This window comes from Falco cherrug, chromosome 10, assembly GCF_023634085.1.
Source record: "Falco cherrug isolate bFalChe1 chromosome 10, bFalChe1.pri, whole genome shotgun sequence".
NCBI lineage: Eukaryota > Metazoa > Chordata > Aves > Falconiformes > Falconidae > Falco > Falco cherrug.
The window spans coordinates 15572140-15598961 of NC_073706.1; the positions used below are offsets into that span (position 1 = coordinate 15572140).

General features: G+C 39.0%; 1 protein-coding gene across 6 annotated transcripts in view; it reads right to left on the reverse strand.

Moving 5' to 3' along the window:
• Window positions 1–26822, reverse strand: part of RTEL1 (regulator of telomere elongation helicase 1) — a 50756-nt gene that overhangs the window by 15142 nt on the left and 8792 nt on the right. For all 6 annotated transcript variants that reach the window (XR_008734141.1, XR_008734142.1, XM_014284736.3 and 3 more), the window contains exons 11-27: window positions 26152–26230; window positions 25375–25472; window positions 24044–24099; window positions 20402–20476; window positions 19457–19538; window positions 15244–15376; window positions 14978–15091; window positions 12614–12654; window positions 11482–11567; window positions 10621–10698; window positions 9800–9877; window positions 7874–8017; window positions 6958–7073; window positions 6043–6166; window positions 4762–4915; window positions 2904–3058; window positions 60–155 (exon numbers count right to left, since the gene is read on the reverse strand). Coding sequence is in view for 4 of the 6 variants with exons in the window: in XM_014284736.3 (XP_014140211.2) it covers window positions 60–155; window positions 2904–3058; window positions 4762–4915; window positions 6043–6166; window positions 6958–7073; window positions 7874–8017; window positions 9800–9877; window positions 10621–10698; window positions 11482–11567; window positions 12614–12654; window positions 14978–15091; window positions 15244–15376; window positions 19457–19538; window positions 20402–20476; window positions 24044–24099; window positions 25375–25472; window positions 26152–26230 (1709 nt within the window). In the remaining 2 variants the exon portion in view is untranslated. The remainder of the gene's footprint in view (window positions 1–59; window positions 156–2903; window positions 3059–4761; window positions 4916–6042; window positions 6167–6957; window positions 7074–7873; window positions 8018–9799; window positions 9878–10620; window positions 10699–11481; window positions 11568–12613; window positions 12655–14977; window positions 15092–15243; window positions 15377–19456; window positions 19539–20401; window positions 20477–24043; window positions 24100–25374; window positions 25473–26151; window positions 26231–26822) is intronic.

Here is a 26822-nt window from a genome sequence, read left to right on the forward strand (position 1 = left end):
ATTCAAATTACAGCAGTCTATGGATCAAAGGGATGGCACAGACACATAAAAACACATACTGTATTGCTGACTAGCTTTATTTTCTTCCTTCCTCCTTTCTGCTCATCAGTTAACCTCTTCTCATACTGAAGGGAAAGCGTTGACAGACGCTGTGCCTGGGAAGATTAAAAGAAAAGAAGAAAGGTCCAAAAAAATGCTTTTCAAAGTTATCGTCCATTTAATTTAGCCATTTCCAGTTCTAAAGCTCGTTAAAACAGTTTGTGACACCATTCAAGAAAGTGAAACAAGTCAACCTAAATTATTGCAACATAGCCTGGGACACATACGTATTTCTAGAAATTAATCACTTATGGGACAATTCAGAAAGAGAAACCAAAACAGAGGAAATTAATTACAAAGGTGGTCTTGAGGGTACAGATTCCCAATTAAGCAAAGCTGGACTTACAGCTGTTTTGGGGCAGCCCTGAGAGCACACACATATCTGTGTGTAACTGATGCCCCACATGCCCCTTCACTTTCCTGCCTGGAAGTACTTCTCTTCTGAAGAAAACCTATTATCAGGCTTTTCTTGGGGTACTGCGAAGGGAAGCCTAAGCAGTCTTGTAGAAAATATCAGGGCAGATAGGGTGAGACAGTGGCAGAAACACTTGTGGCTTGACAAATTCTTTAGCATCTCCCATTCCCAGTAACAGAGAACCATGCTTGTACTGCGGTGACTGGGAATACTGGTATATACAAAAGCTCCAAAAGAGAAGTGAGTGGGCATAAGCAAGAGGAGTAGAATTGCTTAATAGCAGTCTCCAATATTATCAGATCAAGCCAGTATCAACCACATTGAAACCAATCAATTAATTAACAGAAGAAACCACAGGATAGCCTCATATTGCCAGCTGGTTTCTATTCACCTGTTGCAAAAGCAGATATGCAAAGTGATTTATTTCTTTGCTCTTGCCCAATGAAAGAATTTCATGGCAAGTATGTGACTACCAGTGCATAACAGCGTTGTTTCAAAAAGCATTGTTTCAAAGTCAAATTAACTATGACTGAACCAACAATGCTTAAAACAAAAAAAATAAGCCAATGACCTCAGATTTGGCAGCTTGTAGTCAGCTGCTGGTACTCAAGAAATAAAGCCTTCAGTGCACTCATCATACTGCAGGGATACTGATTTCCAGACAAGCCTGACCATGATTTAAGTGCACATTTAAATGTATTTTCTTTAAGCATCATGTCATGGAATGAAGAATTGGAATACAAGCAGCAAATCAAACGTTTATGATACATGCAGTAAGCCAGAAAACCTATCAAACCCATCTTCTTTATCCTGGGCTTATGTAAAGGCACCACCTTGAATAGCATGATCCAGAAGAAATAAGACTTCTCAAAGATAGGTTTCCATACGGCATATCTCACAAGTAAAACTGATTAAGAGCAATTGTCAAATCATTTTGTAAAAGGGTTGAGAGACTATTTCTTCTATTTTGATTTTTTGAGATGACAAAGGCAAGAATTCTTCTCTTCTTTTTCACACTAAGCAAACTGTTTCAGAATGACCACAGCCAAGTTTCCGTTATTTAGGGATCAAGGGTACAATATAACCTTGATAAAAGAAAATATAGCCACACAGATACTATGATGGATGGTGAAGAAAGTTATGAAACCACACCAACCCCACTACCAGTCCAACTCCAGTGCTTATTAAAATCAGCTCAATACTAGACTCAGAGTGAAAGCTGGTTGCCTCAGAGGCTCTGCGTGTCTCAGGACTACACTCCCAAGGATGTCTGGTGCCAGGTCATCAAGCCACAGATATGTAGTAACACCAAACAGAAAGCGCAGTCAAGCCATTAAGACTGACCACCAACTTACTTGACTTAAGGAAATTATGCCAAAAGCAGTACAGCTGTCCTAATGAGACACTGTAGCAGAATCACCAAGTCCCTGGAGATGTGCCAGAGTTTCCAAAGAATAAGTTCTTGTGTCTGTCATGGTGGCCCATAGGCGATGGAGCAGATTTCTCACTCAGCTGGACACAAGTTAAATACTCACTATCCTGGTTTATTTCACCAGGTTTGTACATTCTCTCTGTTTTGTTCATGTCTCCATCTCCCTTAGGCCCCCTTAGATATTCCTGAGATACTCCTTACACCTCCTCACTTTCCCTTAGGAATTCTTTCCCTAAGCAAACCACTCAAATATGCTGCAACAGGCATTCCTGGAGTCCACAGACCAGTCATTGGCCAAACTCAAGTCTGCGAGCCAGCAACGAAATACTGCTGATGGTAGCCAGGTACAGGAGCTACCCCACCAACAACTGCAAATGGGGATTTGGGATAAAGCAAGAAGAACACAGCCTAATCACTGACATATTAAAAATACTAATCCAAGAGGGAAGAAAAGGAACAGCACAGAAACAGCTTTGTTGATCTTAATGCAATAGCAGATTTTTGATTCCAATAACATACTCTGCAAGTCTGCAATATTCAATATCTGAGGCAAATCAGATTTTAACCTGAAAGTGCAGTTTCTAATTCATAAACCCTCCCCCCATCCTCTTTTTAATTCAGTATCTGGTCACATATGAAATGTTGATGCAGATTCCCACCCAGGAGGAAGTGTGTAGCTACCATCTCTTCTTTGAGAACACCTTGTTCTCTGGAGAGCACAGGTAACTTCAGGAACCTAAGTGGTCAGCAGCTATGGAGAGCAGTACAAGTATGTACCTGTTGGTCATCTAGTTGAATGTGGCAAGGAAACCCTTTGATTAAGCTTAGTTACGAGAATCAGTGCTGATTACATGAGTTTTTCTTGAGCTGGTACTTTTAAATCAATGCCAAACTAATTTTGCTTTAGAGCTTACAATTTTTACTTAGAAGCATGTTTTGCTACACGATTGCCATTACCTTTTCCTCTCCCACCAAGGCACTTTCCTCCTGTGCATCTTTGCTGCTCTTCTCATGGCACTCCAATGCATCCAAGAGCCCGCAACATTGTCTTCTGGGTGAGACGAGCTCTTGTTCATATTCCACACATAGGCTGAACGCTCCACCTCCACTTACTGGCATCACAGCATAATACAGATGACAAATTAACATTCCACATTATCTCTTGTATTTTCTTTGACTTAGTAATACCTCAAAAACTTACACAGTAATCCACACAGATGAATTTGTTTGTTTAATCTTCCACGCCTTGCAAAGTTTCATTATATGGCTTAGTAAGAAGACTGCTTTGGTTAATCACTTCCAAAATTGCTCAAGCATTTGTTACCACAACCTGGTGGACTTCTCTCAAACTCTTCCTTAAGTTATTGTCATGTTTAACCTCAAAATGGCTTAGTATCAATGGAAAAAAAGTCTTACTGCAACAGCTGCCTGTGTTTAACTACTTTAGCATTATGGATTTCCCAAAAATTGAGTTCCTGTTTTTAAGAGATTCTGACATGAAATTATTTATTATTTTTAAACAGAACAAGCGTTTTTAAAGCCTACAATTCTCACAGTATCAATACCTATAAGACACAGTCATCCTCAGGTTCCAAGAACACATCAATCAGGATCCAGGTGTATTTGGTTTTGAATGTAAGAATTTAAAGCTGCAGGTAGTGTCAAATTAGCAACAATTGGCTACTTCTAAAAGGTACTCTCCTCAAAATATATTCCCACTATTTTGTGAAATTACTTCAATAGTTATTAAAGTCACTATTTTAAGAATGGAAGTATATTACACTATAAATAAAAAGTCAGTACAATAAATTTAGTCAAAACTACAATTACAGGTGCAGTTTGATGTTGATCTTAATGCAATGGTGGATTTTTGTTTCAGATAATGTATTCTACAAGTCTGCAATATTCATTATCTGAGGCAAGATTTTAATCTGAAAGTGCAATTTCTAATTCATAAACCCTCCCCCCAGCCTTTTTTTTTTTGTTTGCTAATGCACTGCAACTCAAAATCTACACCGAAAGAGGCAATGCAGCTTCTTCCCGTTACCTCCAGTCACACATTCCAGCCCAGCCTTTAAATTGATCTACCAGTCATGTGGATGAAAGGTAAATTGGTTCAGCAAGCTCATCTGCTTGCTCTGCAGCTGCACAATAGATGGATTCAATTCAAGGGAAGGAGCATAAGCACATGGTTGGAAATTGAGGCAGGAAAAAAGTGGTGGCCGAAGTAGCTCCTTTTGATCACAACCCACAGCCACCCTGGCTTAGATGTGACATGAAATCACCATCTCACTCAGCCATAACTGTTCTGGAACCACAGCTTTAACCATTTCATTGTTCTGTTCCAAAACAGCAAGCAATCTAGAGTGAAACATTCTGAAAGCATGGAAAATACTTTCTTCTCTGGCATTAGCTAACCACAAATTTTAAAATACTGTTTTGTTCCAAGGACAATGCTGTCTTTGTTTTCTTACTGTGTAACAGTCATTTATACAACAGGATGGGAGAAGGGCACATGAAAGTCAGTGCTCATCAGAAACCAACTTCCAGTTCATTTTTTTTAAACTATCTATGATATTCCATCAAACTGCTCCTGTTCTGCAGGATGCTTTTCAGGCCCTATCTGCCCCTCTGCTCTGTGGTTGCAGCTGGCTCCCCTGTTCTCTAACGCTGAGCTACGTTTCTTCTGATCAGACTTCTACATCAGTCTTTTAGCTCTCTTTGCTTTCTCTCCCATTCCAGTTTCTAGTCTCTTGCTTCTCCTTTTCTGGTTAAGCTTAAAACAAAAAAGTTTATCTGGAGCACCCAAACCTACCTGGTTTTTTCCTCTTCAAACTGGGAACATGGTCATCCAAGTTTTTGGCTTTTTTCAGGGAGAGGACGTGCTCAGATGAAGTAGATGGTGCCATATCACTTACACTTAGGGAACCAGCAGAGGCAGAAGGGCATTGTGGCACAGGTGGCGGCATCTGCAAGCAGTTTATGGAGTGTTATAGTAGACAAAAGCTACTCTCCCACTCCACTTCCTTCACAACCAAAAGTCTCAGCAACAACCCAAAGACACCTCTTTTTTCTCCAAATAACCCTTGACAGCAAGATCATTACACGTTCTGGATTTACGTGCTTTTGAAAAAGGCAACAAATAACTAGTAAGTGACACAGACAGATGAAGTGTAGTAAGCAGGCTTAGCATTAAGTGACCTCTGCAAGAGAAAAAGGGTCATGACCCCATTAAAGCAATTGCTTCCTAACACTATCCCTGCCACATAGCTCCTTCTAGCAAAGCACATTGGGCTGTGGTTCTTCTTTACCATGAAGCTCCCATTTATCATCAGAAAAGATCATCAAGTCATCCAGCCTCATCCATCTGTAACTTATTATTTTGAATAACTTGTATTTGGCTAAAGCATCTCCCAGGAGGTCAGCCAAGTCTGTATGTAAAATTTCAAGTGTTTATTTTAACCTTAACCTCCACTTTGGGGACAAAGAATTCCCCTGTCTGGCTTCCAGCCCATTTCTTGCAATGACTTTCTCCAATCAATTAGAAAATCTTTTTATAATGTTACTTTTTCAATCAAGGAACTGTTACCGAGAGAAGGAGCTTCTTAATACTAAGTTAGAAGCCATATTAATGATGATGACCCAGTGATGAACCGTAGTAACCACTGATGGGTTTGTCTCACTCTACCAGTCAGCTCTGATTGAAATCTAAGGGTTTGACCGATTCCTCCACGCATATACCCTCTCCCCCGAGGGTGAAGTAGAAAGCTTTTTCATACTAACATCAGTTCCAGTATTTGTGTATCATCCAGTGAAAGCTGTGTTGATTTAGGAAGAACTGGAGAAGGAAGTTATTTTTGTGATCTAACCTCATGAGCTGCCCAGCATGACAACACATCCTGTCCCAGCTCGCTCTTGGAGAAAACAGGGGTATACGGCTTTTCCCGTAAAGCTTCCGATGTTTAGAAGTGACAAGACAGGTCACATCTCTCACCTGGCTTAATATTCCCAGTTTCTAACACTATCAAGAAAATTTGGTTGTTGGGTTTTTGTTTGTTTGTTGGGGTTTTTTGGTGTTTTTTTTTAAGACACTTACAATTTCTTGAGCAACACGGAAGAACTGGGAAACACTTCTGATTGCATGCCCAAAGTTGTCATAAACATTCACGTAAGGGCGGATCCATGAAGGCAGCTTGGCTCTTACATCAGCAGCTGCAAACCTGTGTAGGATTGGAAAAGGAGAGAATTTTCTGGGTTGGCCTAAATGAATTAAAAAACCACTAGATCAGGGTCCAAAAGGACAAGAGAGGAGCAGCAAGTCAACAAGAGATTGAAACAGTGCAGTAAATATAATGGGGTGAGGTCTGCACTCAGGAGAAAAGGGCTTTGTTGATACCATGTCCCATGCGATCAGCCAATTCCTTTCTTTAATCCATAAAAATCTTTAACTGTACAACAGTAGTACTGAATGCAATGTGCTCGCTCTCCCCAGTCGAGCCTCAGCATTGAAGGTTATCACTTAAACTCGTTGCCTATACATATTATATTGATGGATATTAATGCAATATAATATTGATGTACCATATTAATATAGATTACATTGCTTCAGTAATATAACCTTTCTTCATTTCCATCCTCCTCTCAAAAAGCTGCAGTGCTGGTGACTGCCTTTTCAAATGAGAGATGGAGAAAATGCAAAACCATAAGTTATTACCAAATAATTTCCAGTAACATTATAAACACTAATTCAACAAATTGGCTTATTTTGCATTAATACTGTTAATATTTCTGCAGCTTCAAGACAGGATATTTTGGAAGAAGACAACAATCTAGTTGCTTTCTCCAAGTAGTACAATATTTATAAAACCTGTTACATAAAATAGTTTAATTACTTATGAACTGTAGCCTTCTCCAAACAGTAACATCAGCACTTTTATACACAAAATACCGACACCTGTGTTGGGATATAAAGATAGTGATGCATGTTTATGCTCTAGAGCCAAGGTTTTACCTGTGGTCACAGAGGAAGATGGCTCCATAGTCTTGACGATGTCTGATGACTCTGCCAATAGCCTGATTAACAGCCCGGGAAGCTTGATGACTGTACCACTCATGCCCAGATAAATACTGCAATAGGTGGGAGGAAGAATTAACATTTTTTACCAGGTAAAATATATTTTCCGTGCTATACAGTCACTATTTCTTTCAAAAGAAATTAAAAAAGAAATCACTATATCCAACAAGATCTTCTGACAGATCTCTAAAAGCCCATGAAAACCAAATAGAGGTTGACTTGAATATCACACCTGACTTAGGGTGCACAGAAAACTCCAGTAATATCCAGCCTGGGGGGCTATTTAGTACATGGTGCACCAACAGCCTTGGTAGTAAAACAGACTCACTGAATTATTTAGGACCTAACAGCTATCCCTGCAGGACAATAAACTAAATTCATAATGTCGCTCATTGTCATGCCTGAAGCAATAGAAAGAACAAACCCAAAACAAAACAAAACACAAACAACCAAAATCTCACACACACACACCCCTCAGACTTGCAAATCATCAAAACAAAAAACCCCAAACCAGCCAGCCCAGGGAATTCTTGCTGCCTGTCACCCCTCTGGATGAAGTAATTCCCTCATAGATGGACAAAATGCATACAAAGACTTTGACTGAAACTAAATTATACCATTTCTTGAGCCTACATTCGATTGAGACTGTGCCACTGGAGACAGAATTTAGAACCGTTAACATTATCAAAAAAAACAGTGACTGTATTTATGACAAACTCCCAAGGTCAGTTGACTTTTTGCTCTTCATTATCCCATAAGGCTGGAGAATAATGAAAGCAAAAATCCACAGAGACAAGAGGGAGAAACAATGACACAAACCCACAGACAACAGTGAAAAGTTGCCCGGTATTACCTGTGCACCTGCACGACTAATTCTGGTTTCATCCAGGAACTGCATCTTCAAAATGACTCTGGGATCCATACGAGGAGGATACGGAAGCCCAGTAATGATGACTCCTCGCCCATTTATGTCTGCAAAGTCCAAGCCTTCGCTGGCCTGAGGAGACAGAGCTTTCCATTAGCAACAGGATTTGAGGTGACATTTCAGAGCAATCCAGCAGCTATCAGCCCTTTTTCTCCATTAAATCAAATTCCCAGCCAAATGTAGTTTATGAATATATTATTAATAGTTTCAACTAGATTTTTGCTTTTATTACCAGGACTTTTAAGCTTAGCTTTTTCCTCTAGAATACCTCAGCCACCACCATTAACGCACGTGTCTTATTCCTGGATAAGCAGAACAGCTGTATTCAGAAGATGTCTTAAATGTCAGTCAATACCTGTGTTTAAACTTTCCATACACTGGATTGTTAAGACATGATAAGAACACAGCAAACCCTCTCTGATGTTAAAAACAAACAGTAATTTCAAAGCACTACTGGAAAGCTACCAGAAGTCTGCTCAGAATTCACCAGACTATAGCGTCATGGCCACCAGCTGTGCTGCTGACATCTGCTCAAGTATCTGTCACTCATGCCCCCTGAACGGCGCTCACTGTGCCGGCACATCACTTTAAATGAACAAAGTCAGAGTTAATCAGACTGAAAAAAAATTTGGAGGGGGGAAGTTGGTTTGTTTTTCAGCTGTATCAATTCTCCAGGCTTGTTTACCATGCTGCACAAGCAGCTGTGATGGAATACATCAGCGATGGGGGGGCAGGTGGAATGACCAACTCTGCTTAAGAAAAGCAATCACAGCATGCTCTGTAACAATCCAGTTGCTCACCACCTGCTGTCCAATGCCCAGCTCCTCCCAGTTTATACATTTAACATGATGTCCTGTGGTATGGAATATCCCTGTGGCTAGTTTGGGTCAGCAGCTGGCCTGGCTGTGTCCCCTCCCAGGCTCTTGTGCCCCTCCAGCCTTCTCGCTGGCAGGGCCTCAGAAACTGAGAAGTCCTTGACTTAGATGAGTTTGGTTGTTGCTGTGTAGAGTTTAAACTGTTATCAACAATATTCTCACACCAAATCCAAAACACAGCCACACACTAGCTACTAAGAAGAAAATCAACTATCTCAGCTGAAACCAGGATACCCTGTGACCAAACAGACTAAACTGTCTCTCCTCTAACAGCACGCTACTGGAAAGATGATCTCTCCGCCAACTCTGCACCTCCCGGGATAATACGCTATTGTAGGAAGCAGAGGCAGATTCAGCCCAGAGTCCCATGCTTTTTCTTCACTGCTGCAACAGCCACTTTGGAGACCAGGACCAAAGGTTTGCAAAAAGTTAAATCTTCCCTTGGTACGTAGTAAACAGCAGCAAAAAGGCTCAAAGAGCAATTTATAATTTTGCAAATATTTCCATTGATAATCATAGATCAATTTATCAGCACTGGAAAATGCAAATGAAAGGCCATCAAATGTATCCAAAGGACCTGAAATTAATGTAATTATTTTACAGCTAAGCAATATATTTTTGGTTTTCAGCAGTGTTGTTCTAACATGTTTGATTACAAATGTTTTAGTTCTCTTCCAAACCAGTTGTTGTCATCTAATGGATTAGGTTTCCCATGGGCAGCCAACAGGAAATAAGTATGTTGCTCATTTCCTTTAAAGAACCCAAAGATGTATCCCTTTCAATAAAACCAGGAATGAGGTATATGTAAACTTGACGTAATTTTGAAAAGGCTTCAGGGCATTCTTCTACTTTTGGGGTTTTTTTCCCTACATATAATTACAGTCAAATAACAGAAACATACTGAAATCCAGGATGATTGTTGTTTCCCCCCACCATCAACTATGTAAACTGATCTCAGACAAAACAAATACTCAATTACCTTCCCCCGACATACTGCCAAAAAAGAAGCTCCACTGGACTTAGGACGGACAAGTTGATCATAGTAGGCACCCATTACCTAAAAGATGAATTAGTTTAAGCAAGAACAGGAATAGTATTATCCTTCACATATATATGGATAAGTAGTAAAGTTGTACTAGCTAAATTTGACTTGTACACTAAGGTCTAAAACATGATTAATTTGGCTTAGTGTGATTTTCTTTACTTTTACTAATTGCAAACATTGAGACACCATTTGCTTTGCAAAATTCTTACATTACTGTGAAATCTAGAATACATCAGGGTAAGCATAAAAGATTAATGTCAAGATACTTCTGGTGAGAAAATAAAACCGTCCTGCGTTTCTGCAGATCCTTGAATAAATCAGGCAAACCATGAAAGCAATACAAGGATATTATTTACTCCAAGAACCAAACAGAACAGCTATAAATAAACAAGATGACACCGCAAAATTCCTTAATACCCAAAGCATGACAAGCTGCGAGGAACTGGGAGGAAATGCAGAACATTAGAAGATGCTGACTACTGAAGCGACAGCTTTCTACCAACTTGATTGCTCAGTACATATGTATGTTAGCCACTGTTACATCACTGGATTTCAAATAAAGACTGAACCCTGCACAACCAGACAAAAGGGTAAAGGAAGGATGCACAGAAGAACTATACCTCAAAGAAGCACTCAGAGTTTTAATTTTATCCTAGGATAAAATCTGGGTGTTTCACACCCGAATACAGCTTAAGAGAAGGTATTTAAACACAAAAACAGTTTCTGAAAACGTTATAGGTATGCAATGCAAACACCTCTGCAAAGCTTCCTTTGTTCTTGGGTTCCACAAATATTGGCTTAACTTCTTCTATTCTTTTAGTAAAATCATGCTCCTGTAAAAAAAAAAAACAAAAAAGCAATGAACAGATATAAATGGCCACCTTAAAGTAAGCACATACCTGAAGAGCCAACAAGAAAGGAAATGCTCAGGAATGGTCACCACAGACTCCCCCAACTGTCCACCCCTCTCTTGCTAAACGTAGGAAGAGATGGAAGCAGAAAAATGCACATCTAACTCCACTAACAGTGATTCCTTGCAGCTAGTGCAGCTCAGACATTACACTGATGGAAGATCCATTTCTTTTCCTTCCAACTTGCAAGTTCCCAACAACCAACTCCCAGAGACCCCCTCCATAGCATGACACCTCTGTCCCAGCACTCACTTTTAAGGAGGCGCATTCAAAACATAACTGTTCTATCAGGTCTCACCAGAGATGCTCAAGCCACTAGCATATAGCAGTTAAAGCTAGAGCTGCAACAGTTACAAATTAAAAATAAAAGAGAAATGCTCATAATGAGAATGTTTTCCTTAAGAGCTGAAATACAGACCAACTATAATTTGGAGGTTTAATAAAGAGGAGTCTGGTGAAATTAAATGAACTCTAAGATCAGACCAGATGAGATGATGTATTAACATTCCTTTGGGTTTAGTTTTTACCACACTGCATTTCAGTGCATTCTGATCATAATAAAGTAAGCCCGATGTGGGTTGTTACTTTCCAGGTTTTATAATTTACTTGTTAACAACAAATTTTTAATAAGCATGGTTAGATAGCATAACTACAAACCGACACATCTAACCAAACCACCTAATGAAGGCAGAGCAATTAACATACTCGCCAATATTCCAGGCTCTTATCCATGGCAGAGTATGATGGGAAGAACACCAACAGTCCGTGTGGTACAACTCGCACAAGGTTACCTGCAACAAGATAGGCAAATGTATAGCTGAGGGCATTTTCCTTCTGGGATGGAGTACACAGCCTGCAGAGGAACAATACAGCATGGGTTCCTTCCAAATATTTTCTACTTTCTTGACATGTATGTTCATGTATTAGAAGTTGTTTCATTTTTTTAAAAGTAATTTCAGTAACCTTGCTGCCAAGGTCTAAACTCTAATACAAATGCCTAACTAGTGTTGAGATATTATGAGCTACACCAAACACTATAGACAAAAGAGATACATCATCATCTGCTGTATTTTCCCCCGTGACAGTATGATCAATTTTGAGATCATTTTCTCCACTCTGTCCACCACAGTCTAAACATTCAAAGCAATGGATGAGGTACCTCAAGATTGCTTTTGAGAGTTTTCTAGTCAAATAGCATACACTTTACTGAAAAAACATTAATCTGGTATTCTGTGAAAGCACTTTCTTAACTTCACCTTTTAGGCTGCACCGAACACCTCTGAGCACGCTCCTCCGCTTCCTTCAAACAGTTCTAGATTTAACAGGTTCCTTTCAATCATATCTTAGCCAAGCTACACAAATGCTCTTCTTTTATTCTGTCCTCACATGTTAAAATTTTGTGGTTGTTACATTTGTAAAACATTAACAAAACAATAAAAACTGACTTAAGGTAGGCTTGGCACAGTGCCTTTAAAAATATCACAAGAAATTGCATTAACTTCTTGTGATCCTTAGTTGCTCTGCAAATGATGCTTGGCTGCATCATCTCTGTGCATTGATTTTCTAGTTTGCATCGCTATCAGACCATATTTGGGTCAAAAACATGGTTCCTAAACACAAACACTCAACAATAAAAATGAACTACCTATATTAAACCAAGGACTCAAATTCATTTTTGTATGCAATTACAACAGCCAGCTGCCTGAGCAAACAGAAGCACACAAACCCAGACGGCATTTAGATATGCAATTCAATCTTTTACCTTTCTCTTACTATCTCTAGATTTCTAAAAACCCTGTGCAACAACCTATTTTTGAAATCCACACATTTCACTTACCAATTGTTTTCCCCAGAGAAGACAAATAATCCTCTGAAAACCTACAAAGAAGAAAAATCAAGTGACATCAATGTATCTCCTTTTCTGTTTTTCATGCATATGGACTTCAATATTCACCTAAAATAGCGTATCCACAGTCCCAATTGCTCTCCTTCCTATGGCAAGCACCCCTAACAAGGACACAAAATTAGTCATACCTTGGCTTCGTTTTAATTCTCTTTGTATTAAATACTCTTATTATTAGCACTGAAGATGATCTAAGCTTCAGTACTATCAAAATGTAACAAGCGGAAATGGGCAGCCATATAAGTTTTACAATTAATACTAACAATTTAAGGGTGAAAATTCTGCCAGAAAAGTCTGCAGGTGCTGCTAAGCCTGACTAACCTTACAACTATTTAAAATAATTCTTGATGAATTAGGTGTGGTGAGGCTGCAGGGGCAAAAAGGGTGAATTTGGTTACTATGGTTATTATTTACTGGTGGCATAAGCCAAGTAAATAATTTTTGCTTTGACTGAAAAAGTACTGCTCTCAATGAGCAGTACTTATGTTTCTTTCAGCTTTGACTGAAAAATCACCTGTTGCCTCATGCCTTTATGTTTCTTTCTTTTAGTGCCCTTACTTTTGTGCACTGTTTTGCCAGGAAACTTACATATGCAGGGGAAAACCTGAACAAATGTATTTATTTAAGACCTACAAATACCAGTATCACCCCACAGACACTGTCAAAACACAGCGAACCCTGTGAATTCCCTTCCTTAAAAACAAAAAAAAAGTGTTTTAGGCCTTGCGGGGGGATCCCCAACCTTCCCTCTTCAAAAGCAGCATCTTCAACAAAATACACTGAAGCAGCACACTAAGCTTCTGAAAATGAAACAGTCTGAGGGTTTTCCGGACTTCTTCTCTGTAAAAATCAGTTACAATTGCCGAGTTCCTTTCCAGTTCTGTCGAACATCTGACATTTTTCCCCTTTCCTCAGTAAAAGCTCTTTGAGATCTATTTTTTTAATTTTGCTGTGCTGCTGAAAAAGAGTAAGTCAGGCTGCAGCAGGCTACATTGCAGAATTCTCAGCCAGAGGTTTGGCTATAATGTTGAAATCAAAACAGACTTAATGTGCCATTACATAAAAATGTGTGTACTACAAGAAGAAAGTTAAATGGAAGAATATTGATCCTCGTTTCAAAATCCTACAGAAGGATCACAACCCTACACACAGTACTAGCACCAAAGTGATGCCACTCTTTACTAACTTCAGAGAACTGGCAAGCACAGAACTTTCTGCCATGTGCACCAAAGCCTGAAATTGCCTTTTAAAAAAGTATATGGCAGAGATGCCAATGAGACTATCCCATTGCACAATGGAAGTCAACATACAATGAAATCAAGTTTTGGCCTTCTTTGCTGGCAGTATATTCTGCTGGCAGCAGAAGCACTGTATACTCTGAAGAGCAGAAAGTCACAGGCAAAATGATGAAAGGCCAAAGAAAAGCAAGTAAGATGATGATGAAGAGCTTTGGATGTATTTTCCTTCAGAAGGTAACGCAGACGTAAAAGAGAGGCTGGTCATGGTGACCGGTGACAAGCTTTAAAAGTAAAAATAGTTGTTGCAAAGGCCAGTCATGTTTCAAATCAATTAAGCTTTCAGCAAAGAAATTAGGATGGGGCTTCAAGTCAGGTAGGGTTGACTACTCTGTAAGGACAGGGACGTGGTACCCGACTACGACATGAAGGCATGCAGGGCAGGGGTCTTGCCGGCCAGGGCCCAGATCCACACTACCAGAGCAAGGCAAGCAGGGAAGTCTCAGACACAGTAGCCAGGCTCAATCACAAGTCCAGATCATCAGGCAAAGTCACAGTGATGGGGAAGGTCCAAGATCAAGCCAGGAATGGAAGTCAGTAAACCAGGAGCACATCCAGTGACAGTAGAGAGTGTCATAGCCCAGGGATGGTGAGGCAGGTCCATAGTGACCAGGAAGTCAATCAGTAGGTCAAGGTCAGATCAACAGGGTCCGTGGCCAGGTGTGGTTATGATGGAGCTGGAGACATAGTCCTATAGCTTGGGCAGTGATTGAAGACCTATGCCTGACCTTAAGTGGAGCTCTGGGTGATGGCTGTGGGTGGAGGTCCCAGCTGAGGCTGGTCAGAGCCGTTAAGAACAATTAATGCACTTAGTGCCCTGACATTTGATCCCTTCCAGCCCTCCAGTTCTAAATTTTCAACAGCAGTAGTTAAAGGAGTGTTGTTATTCAGCACAGTGTTTATCCAAGAACTACACTTATTTCACTAGCACCCTCCTGTAAGCAGAACCCAAAATGTCAGAACCCAAGACTTCAAAGCAGAATTCCACATGGAAGTTCATTACCTTCTTTCATAGGTAGAAGTAAGCACAGCTCCATCAGGTCCCTTAGGAATGATCCCAACCCAGAGCTGCTGTTCATTAATAACATGAGGATTCTCCAAGGAAACAGGAAAAGGGCTGAAGAAACACAAAAGGAAGATCCCAGTCATACTCATTCCTTACTGGTTATCAGTCCAGAACACCCAAAAATCCTGAGATAAAACCTAAACCCCACAGCAGTAGATTGGGCATTTTCAGTAATGGTACTCTTCACCCATCTAGGTACTTACATCTGCATTTCCATTGTAAATGATGAGAGTGGGGAGAGAGTCCCACTAGTAAGGATAATTGTCCTGACTCCCTGTCGAACAAGCTCATGCATGCTGTAGCCAGGACTGAAACACCAATAGCTTAAGGTCTTTCCTGTATCAAACAAAGAGAAAACGATAAGCAACAAGTCTGTATGTAGAAAAATGAGAATATGACTAGCATATAGCACATTGCACCTGAACTTCTGAAAACAAAATGGCCAGCATCTGAAGCTAAAATTACAGATGCGTGGCCTGTTCTGCTTTTGTCCTTCCCAGATTTAATTACTATGCCCATTCAAAATACAGTTTAAAAGGTTGTTGCTTCTTCACACCTTGAGTAGGTTATACTTTTAATCAAAAGATGGTCTAGGAAAGACAGCACTAGGTCTTTCTGTCAATCAAAAGTTGGTTCTAGACAAGACAGAGCACCAGGTCTTTTTGTCAGCAAGTAACAGGCAGCTTGAGCAGATAAAACTGCAAAGTCCTCCATCCACCGACTCATTTTCTGCTGTCAAGGACAACTGGAATGGGAAGCATCACAGAAGAACTGCAGAATACTAGGATGAAGGACAAAAGTTACTAAAACAAAATACCTCCACCCCTGCTCTTGCCTGAAAAGAGAAGAAACCCTTCTCCATCAGGAATTTCCAACGGGTATAAACCTTTCACCTAAAATTTCCCCTTCCCACAGTCAACTGCCAAACCTTGCAACTTCTGCTCAGATCTTTTGTGGGATGTGGATATACAACAGGCATGACAATCTGGCATACTATAAATTATCAGCAGAAAGGATATAAATAAAAATGGATATATCACACTAGTAATTTCATTCATCGCTCAGCTTATAGTTGTACCATTGCTGGTCTTGCTGAAAACTTAGCATCAGCTTTTCAGAGACAACCAAAGGAACAAGGGTACAAAAAAAATCATCTATGTCAAGAACAAGAGCAGCCAAATAGAACATTACTTTTTGTTTCTGTTTTGCATGATTAGTTTCAGTAAAAAACAAAGATTGAGCATCCACATATCATGTGAGTCTTTTAAACCTACACACTTCATTCAAAGACTCTTTCCAAAAAGGAGCTGACAGTTTCAGGAAATCCCCAGAAACATGTGCCCAGTGACTCACTCACTGCTTAGACTTACAAAAGCACATTTATTTTAAGCTAAAGTTTTCTCCTTCCATCTCATTTGGACAAAACCATCCAGATCATGTCCAGATTCTAGAAGAATCACATTCCAAAATTTAGCAAATTCTGTATCTCTAAGCCACACTAAAAATTGGTGCAAGTTACAGTTAGGACAGGCCAGTAAGCATCTACAGACAAGAGCAAAGTCACTTATGTCAGAAGCCTAAGAAATTCCAGCATAGAAGCAAACTGTGCTAATATGGGATGGCCTTGAAGAGAACACCACCAACCCACGCACATTTGCCTCGCCAATGCTCAGCTTGAGATGTACTCCTCTGTAACCCTGCAGGATGACTGCCAGGCACCAATTACCCAATTCTTGGAGAAGCTGGAATTGTAGTGCATTTGTAGCATGGTGTTCTGCCATTATTTCTTTAAACTTAACAATATTTAATCCATTTTAAATGTCCCATTCACCAGCAGACACCACTGGATGTTACACAAAGTAGATCTCTGCAGCAGCTTTTTCCAATCCTGGTAACAAGGACAGCTAATCCATGGAGAAGGGGGTTGCTAATAGTTTACAACATGGTGATTTCAAGCAAATCAAGAGCAAGAACATTTCATCTGAAGGTAAAACTGCAACAGTTCAATATTGCATTCAAAAATGTCATCTGTGCACAGAACAGATAGCTAGGGCAGCAATCTCATCTGCTATCCCAAGCTATGCCACGTCTCCTCACCAATTACAGTCTGTAGAGAATTACACTTCAGTGAATAATCTTCACAAAATCTTTTGAAAACAGCTAATCTTACAAGGTTTGCATTATTTCTATACAGTCTGCTATACCACTACAGGAAACGGGAGACTTGCTCAGTCTCGTCTGGCCTTTGCTAGGTTTGCACATAGCACAAGTCTGAACACATTGCTAGTCTTTTGCAGGGGTACTTTGCAGATCCTGTTTTTATTTGAAAAGCAAATGTATCAGTATGTGTCACAAAATAATTCTGTGACTGCTTTGTATCATTTTAATGTATAAATCCTCCACATTTTGCAATAGATGTAAAGTGTTTCTATTAGCCTTTCCTGCACACATATTTAACAAAATCTACTTGGAATTATTCCTTTAACTTCAAATTCCAATTGAGCAATACCTCAGGAAAACAATTATTTGCAGATTACCATAAGAACATGCTTCTGTTCAGAAACAGAACTTACTTTGTGGAAACATTTAAGGGGATATCATGTACAAACCCACTAAATTTGTGGTAACTCATTTTCTGAAAAAATGTTACTTTTGTCCTTAAGAAAAGGAATTCTCTGAAACAAATACTTACATTCCCAAGAGCATCTAACTGAATAATTAAGTAGATTGTTAATACCTTGCCTTATAATTGAGAACTTTGGAGAGTACACTGTTAAGGCAGCTTAGGTAAAGAGATCTGCATCTGCCTTCTCTAATCAGAAAATGTTTTGTTTTCCACTTAAATGTATTTATTAAAAAATAAATAAAAATATCAGGAAGAACAGATGTTGAAGTCCAAAGCAGCCAAACTCAGTACTGCTTTATAGGAGCCTTAGGACAAGCCTTTGATTCAGAAGCCAAGTTTTTCTTCCAAATATGTTCTTTTGAAGCATGGTTATATTGAGGTAGTTGCAGATACCAAGTTCTGCACAGCATAAGGAACAAAATAGGTGGGAGGAGAGAGACAGGAGACTGAGAAACCTCAGTTGAACAAGAAGGACTTAAAAGCATAGCTGAGGCCGAAACTCCCAAGAAGTGACAACATGCCTGGAAGAACTTTGGAAGTTGCTCAAAAAAGGTCCTATCTCAGAGAAGGTAACAGCGCCCCGAGGCTGTTACCTGGCATAGCATTTTCTGGCCTCGAATTCACATTGTCAAGCACTACTTCTCTGGCACTTCACATGAACCTACTGCAGAGCTTCAGAATGAGCCAACCAATTGTAACTCCTCCGCTATAAATGAGTAATTTCAACAGATCAAGAATTTTCATGGAATTGACTCTTACAATACTTCTGGCACACATTTTTACTATCATATCTATACATCAATCTCCTTCTTGTAAAGGATAGTTACAGCCTTAGCAACACTAATTTTGTGTTTAACACAACAATTATACAGAGAAATATAGCTGATATGAGGATAACAACATTTCATAAACCTCAGCATCGATCCTGAAGGAGGGCTTCCCATTCTTAGGCTGAAGATTTTCTCTACACCAATACAAGCAACCATTCCATAATGGAGATTATTTTATTTCACTGGAATAATTGCACTAGAAGAAATCCAGTAGTGCAGAAAGCAGCACTGGTACAAGAATGTTTTATATTGAGATTGCTTATGATACCTTCCCCTTGGAAGAAACTATAAAAGTGAAAAGCACCATCTCAACTCACTGTATCCACAATGGAGCTGCACTTGGAAACATAAAACTGCAAAAACACCCTCAAACAATCCTAGAACTCTTCAAACTTATAAGTCCCAAAGCCTTAGAAACCTCCCTGTTCTAGAGAAAGGGACCTCTGCGGCAATACTAATGCTCCATGTCTCTTCATCTTACAAATGACCAAAAACCTCTACTAACTGAGTGCAGGGGAAAGCAAAGGGGGGTAAAAGAAAAAAAAGTCTTTCCTAATCCCACATCTACCGATGGTTTTAACTTGGACCATGGCCACAGTAACAAGGCATACTAATCACAAACTTAAGACTTCCCAGCACCATGAGGAGCACCACTATGCCATTTGGGTTTAAAAAACTTTTTGCATATAGATAGATCTGAGGCGTGCCCTCATTGAGTTACTCTGTTCAGCCCTTCACTCCTCAGAGTCATTTCTAACATTTAAGACAACATAGGTGGTGTTTCACTCAAAATCCTACAATGACATTCCAAAATTTGCCAGAGGACTCCCTGTTCACAAATGGGAAGTAAGGCAGATTGCTGCTTCTTTCTGATTTGAATAAGAGAAAACAACTGAAGATATCTCAAAGTAGTTTTCAGTCCAGCTTTTGCATAAGCCTCCCCAAGACAGAGTCCTGTACCTTGTTTTTTTGGCAATGATGAATTCCAGAGATCTGTTCTTTGTTTCTTTTTCTTATTATCGTTATCTAGATGAATATGTACCTGAAGGAAAACAACAGAAACTGTTCTAGAGATGGCTACAGAAATGAACTTGCACTTCATCACTCAAAAAAGCTAGCCCATATTAAGTGTATTTAATGTAATTCTTTACTACGTAACACTTTTATAGTGTTACTAAGGTCATATTATTTCACGTTTGTCTTCCCTACTTTGTTTCCAGTCTTCCCTAACGTATTTAACAAGGAGCAAAAGTAGATCACCATTTAACCAGTCATTTTGAGTCAGATTATCAGAGCAGCTTTCCATGGGCTGCCCTGAGCAGAGACAAAGAACCCAATTATTTGGGTATTGCCCACCAGAATAAAACATGCAGAGAAGAAAAAAAAATAATATTACCGTATTAGAAAGATCTGATACTATCTTTGTTGCCAAATGATGCAAGTCTTAAACTTAATATGAAAGCCACCTTTTAGCTAAAAGATAAAAAAAATCTTCCTAAAATTCATTATAGCATTACAGCCTAGAAGTCCCAAAATCTAAATAAATAAGGACTTTGTGGGGGAGGTGGAGGGAAGTTTCAGTGGCTCTGCTGTACTTGCTTGGTAACAGGTTATTGGAAGAACACATCAGTTCTTGCATAACATGCAGTATCAAATTTTTCAATGATTCACACTTGCTGCACCTTCCAAATTTAATTACTGTGTAGCTCCCCTTTTTCCTTGGAACCTAAACTAACTACAGTTCCTTTAGTGGTGTTGTGTTTTGTTTTGGAAGAATTTACATATCCTCCCTATAATCAACATCTTCATCTGCTATACTGCCCACATCCTCCCAAGTCTTGGATACACTAAGCACAGACATTAAATGCCAGCAAGGAAAAATGTAGAGCACAAAGTATCCCATACCTTATAATGTTTAGATATTGACTGACGTGACATGAAATCTGTTGTGCCTTCCTGAGGATCAGTGCTGAATACTGTCTGGAAAAGTGGATATAAACAAAAGGAAAGATTTAACAACTGTTAACAGCAAAACCCCTAATGTATCTTTGCACTGAGAAGTATCTCCACAAAAGCTGCTGCAGTGATAACCTTAAATATATTTCCTTGCTCCTGTTATTAAATAAAGACAGAGAATCTTGAATAAATATTGTTTTTACAGGCAATTCCTGCTAACCACATGGCTTTCTCATTGTTCCAAAAAATGCGAGGCAGTATCTAAATATAAAGCCAGTATCTAAACTGTACAAACGACAGTATTATTATTCATGCTGTTCATCACTTCGGGCTGTGATTAAACAAACACACTACACGCTCACGAGATCAGAATCACAACTAAGTGTAAAAACTTTCTGAATTCCCTTAGTATAAAGTTTCAGCCATGATACCCTATACTAATAATGCTCTGCTTAGAGAAAAAAAAAGAAAAATCAACTTGTAATCATATCTAGTTGTCAATATATTAAATTAAAAGCTTCTATCAACTCTTCTGTACAGAGTTATGCATCTTCCCCTTTCCTGTATGTGGTATCTTATGACTAAGGGTGATGCTCTTTTGCACATATGGCATTCCAGTGCAACTTCAGTGAAAACAGCTGGGGTTCTCAAATATTTATTAACTTCTGTTAATTTTTCCAAACAAGATTTCTTTAGACATCTGAAAGGAATTATCCAAGCACATAAAAATATCAGCTAGTTACAACAAGAAAGATGTTCTCCAGTAGTTAAAAAAATCCTAAAATTATGATTCCTGGAAATATTAACTTCTGGAAAACAGCCAAAGATAGGGTGTACAAAAGACATTTTAGTAAGTGTTCTAAAAGGAAGCAAAAACAAGCTGTTAGAAATTAAGTCTTGAAGACAAGGCTCTGTAATAAGCAAGCAACACATTTAACGAACGAAGACTCTGTGACCTAGTCCTACTTAAAAATATCTCAAGACAACAAAGACTATTTGAAGTAACTGCCCAGATGCATACCCCCAGCAGCAAAGGGATTTTAGCTTTCAGCAAAAGACTGCTCTTCCAAATCAAGTCACCTGTCATCCATCCACAGGCTAAAAGAGCACACACCGACAATTATTCCCAGTCCTGCAGCACACACTTGCCTGTGGACTCTGTCACTGGGATCAGGAGACCTGGCTTCTACTTGTGAATCTTCTCGCCTCTCAGGTTTAGAACCCTGGGAAACTAACTTAAGTTAAGCACCCCTCACCTTCCCCATGGAAGAACAGTGATACCTTCCAGTACAAATCATTTTAGTATCTGTGTACACAAATTGCTACTACTGTATCAGAACATACATACAGGTTTTGTTGAACCACTGCTATAAAAATAAAATTCTGTGTATGCCACTGCAAATATTCCCTCACAAACATCCATGCATTTGATGAGTTCAGTATTGCAAACCTATGAGGACCGTTCAAAATACAGCTAGATAACTTGTCTATCATGCAGGTCTGCAAAGTTTGAATACATTTCTTCATGTCTAGTTTTACACAGGGTGTTATTCTGTGGTGTTCTTTTGGACATACAAGCTGCTCTCCACCAGCATAATAGGTGAAACATGACTTCATACACTACTAATAGACAGAGTAAGCACAGAAAGTCTTAAATAAAAAATAAAAAAAATCACCTATAGGAATCCCTGCGTTAACTTGAGCTGACTATTCTCCAACAAGTATCTAATAATGGGTTTTTAGGAAAAGTCCAAATTATAAAGATTATCCTTTTCTATTAAATTCCAATTCTAGAAGACGACGATACACAATTAAGCTAAGATAGCAAGTAAATCCTTAGGTGAAAAGCAGCAATACCGAACAATTCACACTTCCTCTTTGTCAGATTTTCCAGCAAGCAGCAGGAAGACAACCTGAATGTTGTCAGGAGATTTTGGTACCTATGACAAAATAGACCTGAGCAGTGTCATTCAAAACAAATGACTAAAATCCAAGACTCAGGACAGGTCTTTTAGAGAACATGGCTAAATTGAAATCTAGGTGATTTAATCCCTCCTATTTTACTTAAAAGGGACACTAAACCGTATAAACACTAATAATCTTGGGTAAAGGGAAACGTAAGTGGGAATGTTATAAATCCTTCAGCAAAAAGGGAAAACTGAAGTACGTAGTCAGTACCAGACCCAGACAGAAAAGATTTTAACAACAAATATTCTAACAATTGATCTGGAAATACGCAACAAAATTATGGAGGGGGTTAAAAAAATAGTTAATTTGCTGCTGCCAAATGCAGAGCTGGACCCAGAAATCATTCACTTTCCAGAATAAATAAATTGCTGTGTTCTCCCTCATTTCTGCTCTTGCATAGTTTTTACCCTCCTCCTGCCTGTGTTTCCATTGTTTTCTCATGTCTTTTGACACTTCTGTCCTTCCAATAAACACAGATTACACTTGTAAGCAGCATATTTTCCAGAAGAAAGATCATCTGTCATCAATGATTTCTGAAAAAGTCTAGCACCTGATCTATCATGCAGGCTAACAGCGAGTAGAACAAAACCAGAGAACTACAAAGAGACTAAACACTGCCAGCCACGACAGACTTAAATGTCATAAAATTTCTTGCATCAGTAGCTCAACTATAGTTTTTAATTAAAACCAAAATAATTAAACCAAGACAGAAAAACAATGATTAACACATTACAATGTCATGATTATTACCACCCACCTACTAAAGATGGATGGGAAAGATCTTTTTTATCAAAAAAATCCACAAGCATTTGGGACATGAAAGTCTTGTTTCACTGTCAGGAAAAGGTCTTATTCAACCTGACACCCAGTAACTCAGGCCAAGATGATGGTCTGAAATCACCAAATTCTGGGAATAGTTAACTTAATCCTAAGCATCTGCAGATTTTCCAGTAGCTAAGATGTTTGAACTTTAAGCTGTCCAAACATTACCCTCTTTTTGAGTATCACTCAAGAATATTAGAACTTCGGTCAACTTCAGAGGGAAGCTAGAAACAGAATTTCAGGCCACTGGCCCCCTGTACCTTCTAATTTTATGGGGCCCAGGTTTTTCATAATTGATATTTTGCAAGCTTACAACAGCGAGAGGACTAAACACTATATGGATACCCACAAGTGCCACTTTCAGTTCCTGTGGCACTAAAAACTTGTTTTACAGAGCCCTTATTTTAATGATTAAATGAAAAAAATACACTTAAATTATCTTTTGTTTGCCTTTTCTCTTTAGCCTGCCCTGTTTCATGAGAAGGTCTCACATTCTCAAACACTGCTGTTAGAAAGTAAATAGCTCAATAACCCAGCTCCACCTGGTGGAGGCTAAAACCAGACAAATTTAAATCGAGCATCTCCACAAAAGGAGATCAGAACCATAAAACAACAACCTGGGTAAAAACTGAAGTAGAGCATCCCGCTAGGCAGCAGCTTTCTCCTCAAAACCCCACAGACTTCCATCACTGCACAGACATACATACAATCAAGAATAAAATGGACCCAATGTCTTTCCTAATTTTTTTAACCGGCTCTTCTATCCTTCAGATGTATATAGAAGCAGCATTAGTTATTTACCTGGATAATATCCGAGAGCTTATGCAATCCAGATATATTGACAAATATCCCAGTACCTAGACATAACAACGCACGATTACTTTTACAGCACAAACATACATTCATTTGTACAGATCTATGTCTTACCTGAACAGCACAACATACTGAATACAATGACTTGAAAATACTATCTAAAACAAATTATTTCAAGTTTTTCAACATAATTCAAGATGCAGAGAGAAACGTGAAACTAGCATTCCAAAGGAAGTTTCACATCTCTGACACATTGGGAAGCTGTCATCTGAGACAGCTACATAAACTTCTTGAGGCTCCTCTACATTAAAAACTGGAAAGGAGATAATTGAAACCAAGATAAGCATGCTTAAGCTGTTTGGTTACTTTTTCAAATGCTCACACGACTACTATTAGTCTCACGAAGAAAAGAACAGAAAACTGACTACGCAGTTATGCAGAGAAACAAAGCTAACCTTTGCTATAGATATAGCCTTTTATAAATCACCTCCAAGCTTCTAGTATGCTTAAAACAGTGACTACAGAGCAGCTAAAAGACTATATGGCATACACTGATGATAAGAATTTGACCATGGAAATGAAACAGATGCACCTGTTAAGGCAGAGAGCAAATAGCCTAAAAGGAGAAAGATGCTGGGAAGAGAAAAAATAACGGGAAGGATAGATGTGTTCTCAAAGGATACACCTGCAGAACTGGCAGTCTATATTCTTAGTCTCCACAGACTGGGCTTGCTCTCATCAATTCTTTTACTGGAGAGCCTGCTAGTGAGAACTAAATAATTTTCTTAACACATGTAGAAGTTGGAGATTTTTCTTTGCAGAAGGGCAAATTAAGAACGAGATGCTGATAGACAGTAGAACAGAAGCTTGCTAAAACAAGGAAAAAACCCACCACATTGCGTGATTCCAAGTACTCCTGTTTCATAATTCCATGACCCCAGAAGAGCTCAAGACACTACAAGGGGCATCAGCAAAATGTCAACAAGCTCCACTTTGCAATCCTTCCAGTTTTGGAGAAAAAGTGTTGAGTGCAAAAATCTCTGTGTACGCACACATATGTACACACCCAGGTTTTGACACAAAGTAGTTCTTAAAACCAGTTCTGTTGCATGAACAGACATAAAACATTTCCCAGCAGCTTGCAGCAAGTCTTAATGGAAAGACACAGGCATTTGAGGTCAGATTTTTAGCTTTTAAAAGCTTTGTAACCTAAACAAAGCAGTCTTTCTCTCCCCTCTGCTCCCCAAACAATGCAAACTTCCAATTACTTACACTACAGAGAAAAGTCTGAGTGAAACAACTAACAGATTTACACTTACGGCCTGAAAGAAACTGTAAAATCTGCTCAAGTGACTCCAAGAGCAAGGATTTGGTCTGCAATGTTATTTGGGCCTCAGCGAACAGATCAAAGATGTAGCTGCAATTTACAAAGGAAAAGCACAAAGGGGTAAACACCGTAAATACTCATATGGACACTATTAGTGTTATTCTTTTATAACAGCAATAACTTCACCATCTAGTAGCAAAACATTCTTGTCTCCATGAGAAAGAAAAATTCACAGGAATAAAAATAAGTATTTGGTTATAAAGACAGCAGACAATATTGGCATGACAGAAAGCATACTGACCACATCCTTCACATTTTCCACAATTTCTCTATAACATACAATACATAAAATTTAGAAAGAGATTTGCATGCAATTTCCATGATTTGTTTTTTTACTATGTACTGTATGTATTAGCTTAGGAGACTTTTAGAGCAATGAGGTACCTCAAACCAAATCACTACAGCACTAGTACCTCTGTTTAAAACATGACGCAAAACTGAAAGTAGCATAGCGAGAAGCTTCTTCCAGTTCAGAACACCTGAGAGGTATACACCCAGCATAGGATTTTTCCACTCCTGAAACACTTTAAAAGGACGTTCCACCAGCAATAATGTTTACTACTGAAAGGGGATTTAAGGAAACCTTGGAAAAATACTATTCCCAGAAGCTAGAATAGTGCTGCCAATCCTCAAAGCTGACCCAGTGTCACCCAGCTCTAGAATCTGCTGTGCCTTTAGCATGTAAACACATTAACGAGAAGAAATTTACCTTCCCTCTTTGGTGACTCCACTACCATTCGATGGCAGCTCCACTGCATCAATAGCACTTTCTAGCTGAAGAAGAATTTCTTTAAGAGAATCAAGAAGGGAAAAAAAGTTAGGGTTCACAGAAACTCACTTCTGGGACACATCTAAGCCTCTTTTTCAAATGTACTTTATTACAAAGGCTTTTACCAGAGACAGCAATCTAGCTGTTTTCTCAATTCTGTAAACAAATCAAAATGATCAAAAACATTTCCTAGATGTCACCTCTAAATATTCATATTCAGCCTTAAGAACTTCCAGTTCTCAACTCTTAGATGAAGCTTAAATTGTCAGCTAAATGATAAAATCTTCTCTATAGACAGGGAAAGTTGTTCTTGGAAGTGCTTTGTAAACATGAGACATCTCAGGCTCTGGCTATTAACTTCACATAGCATGTTCTTACAGCAGAATGATGCAATCAATACAACTCCAGCCCACCGACAAGATTAGAAAATAGAGTACTTCTAGCAAAGAAGGAAGTGATGCATTCATCTGCCAAATCTCTCATCTTCTTGGGAAAAAACTGTAAGTAAACATTCCACAAAATTCTCGGAAAGAGACAACAAACTTCCATGAATTTCTCAGTCAAGAACAATGTCCACAGAAATGCTCTGTGAACCCCATTTATAGTTGTTG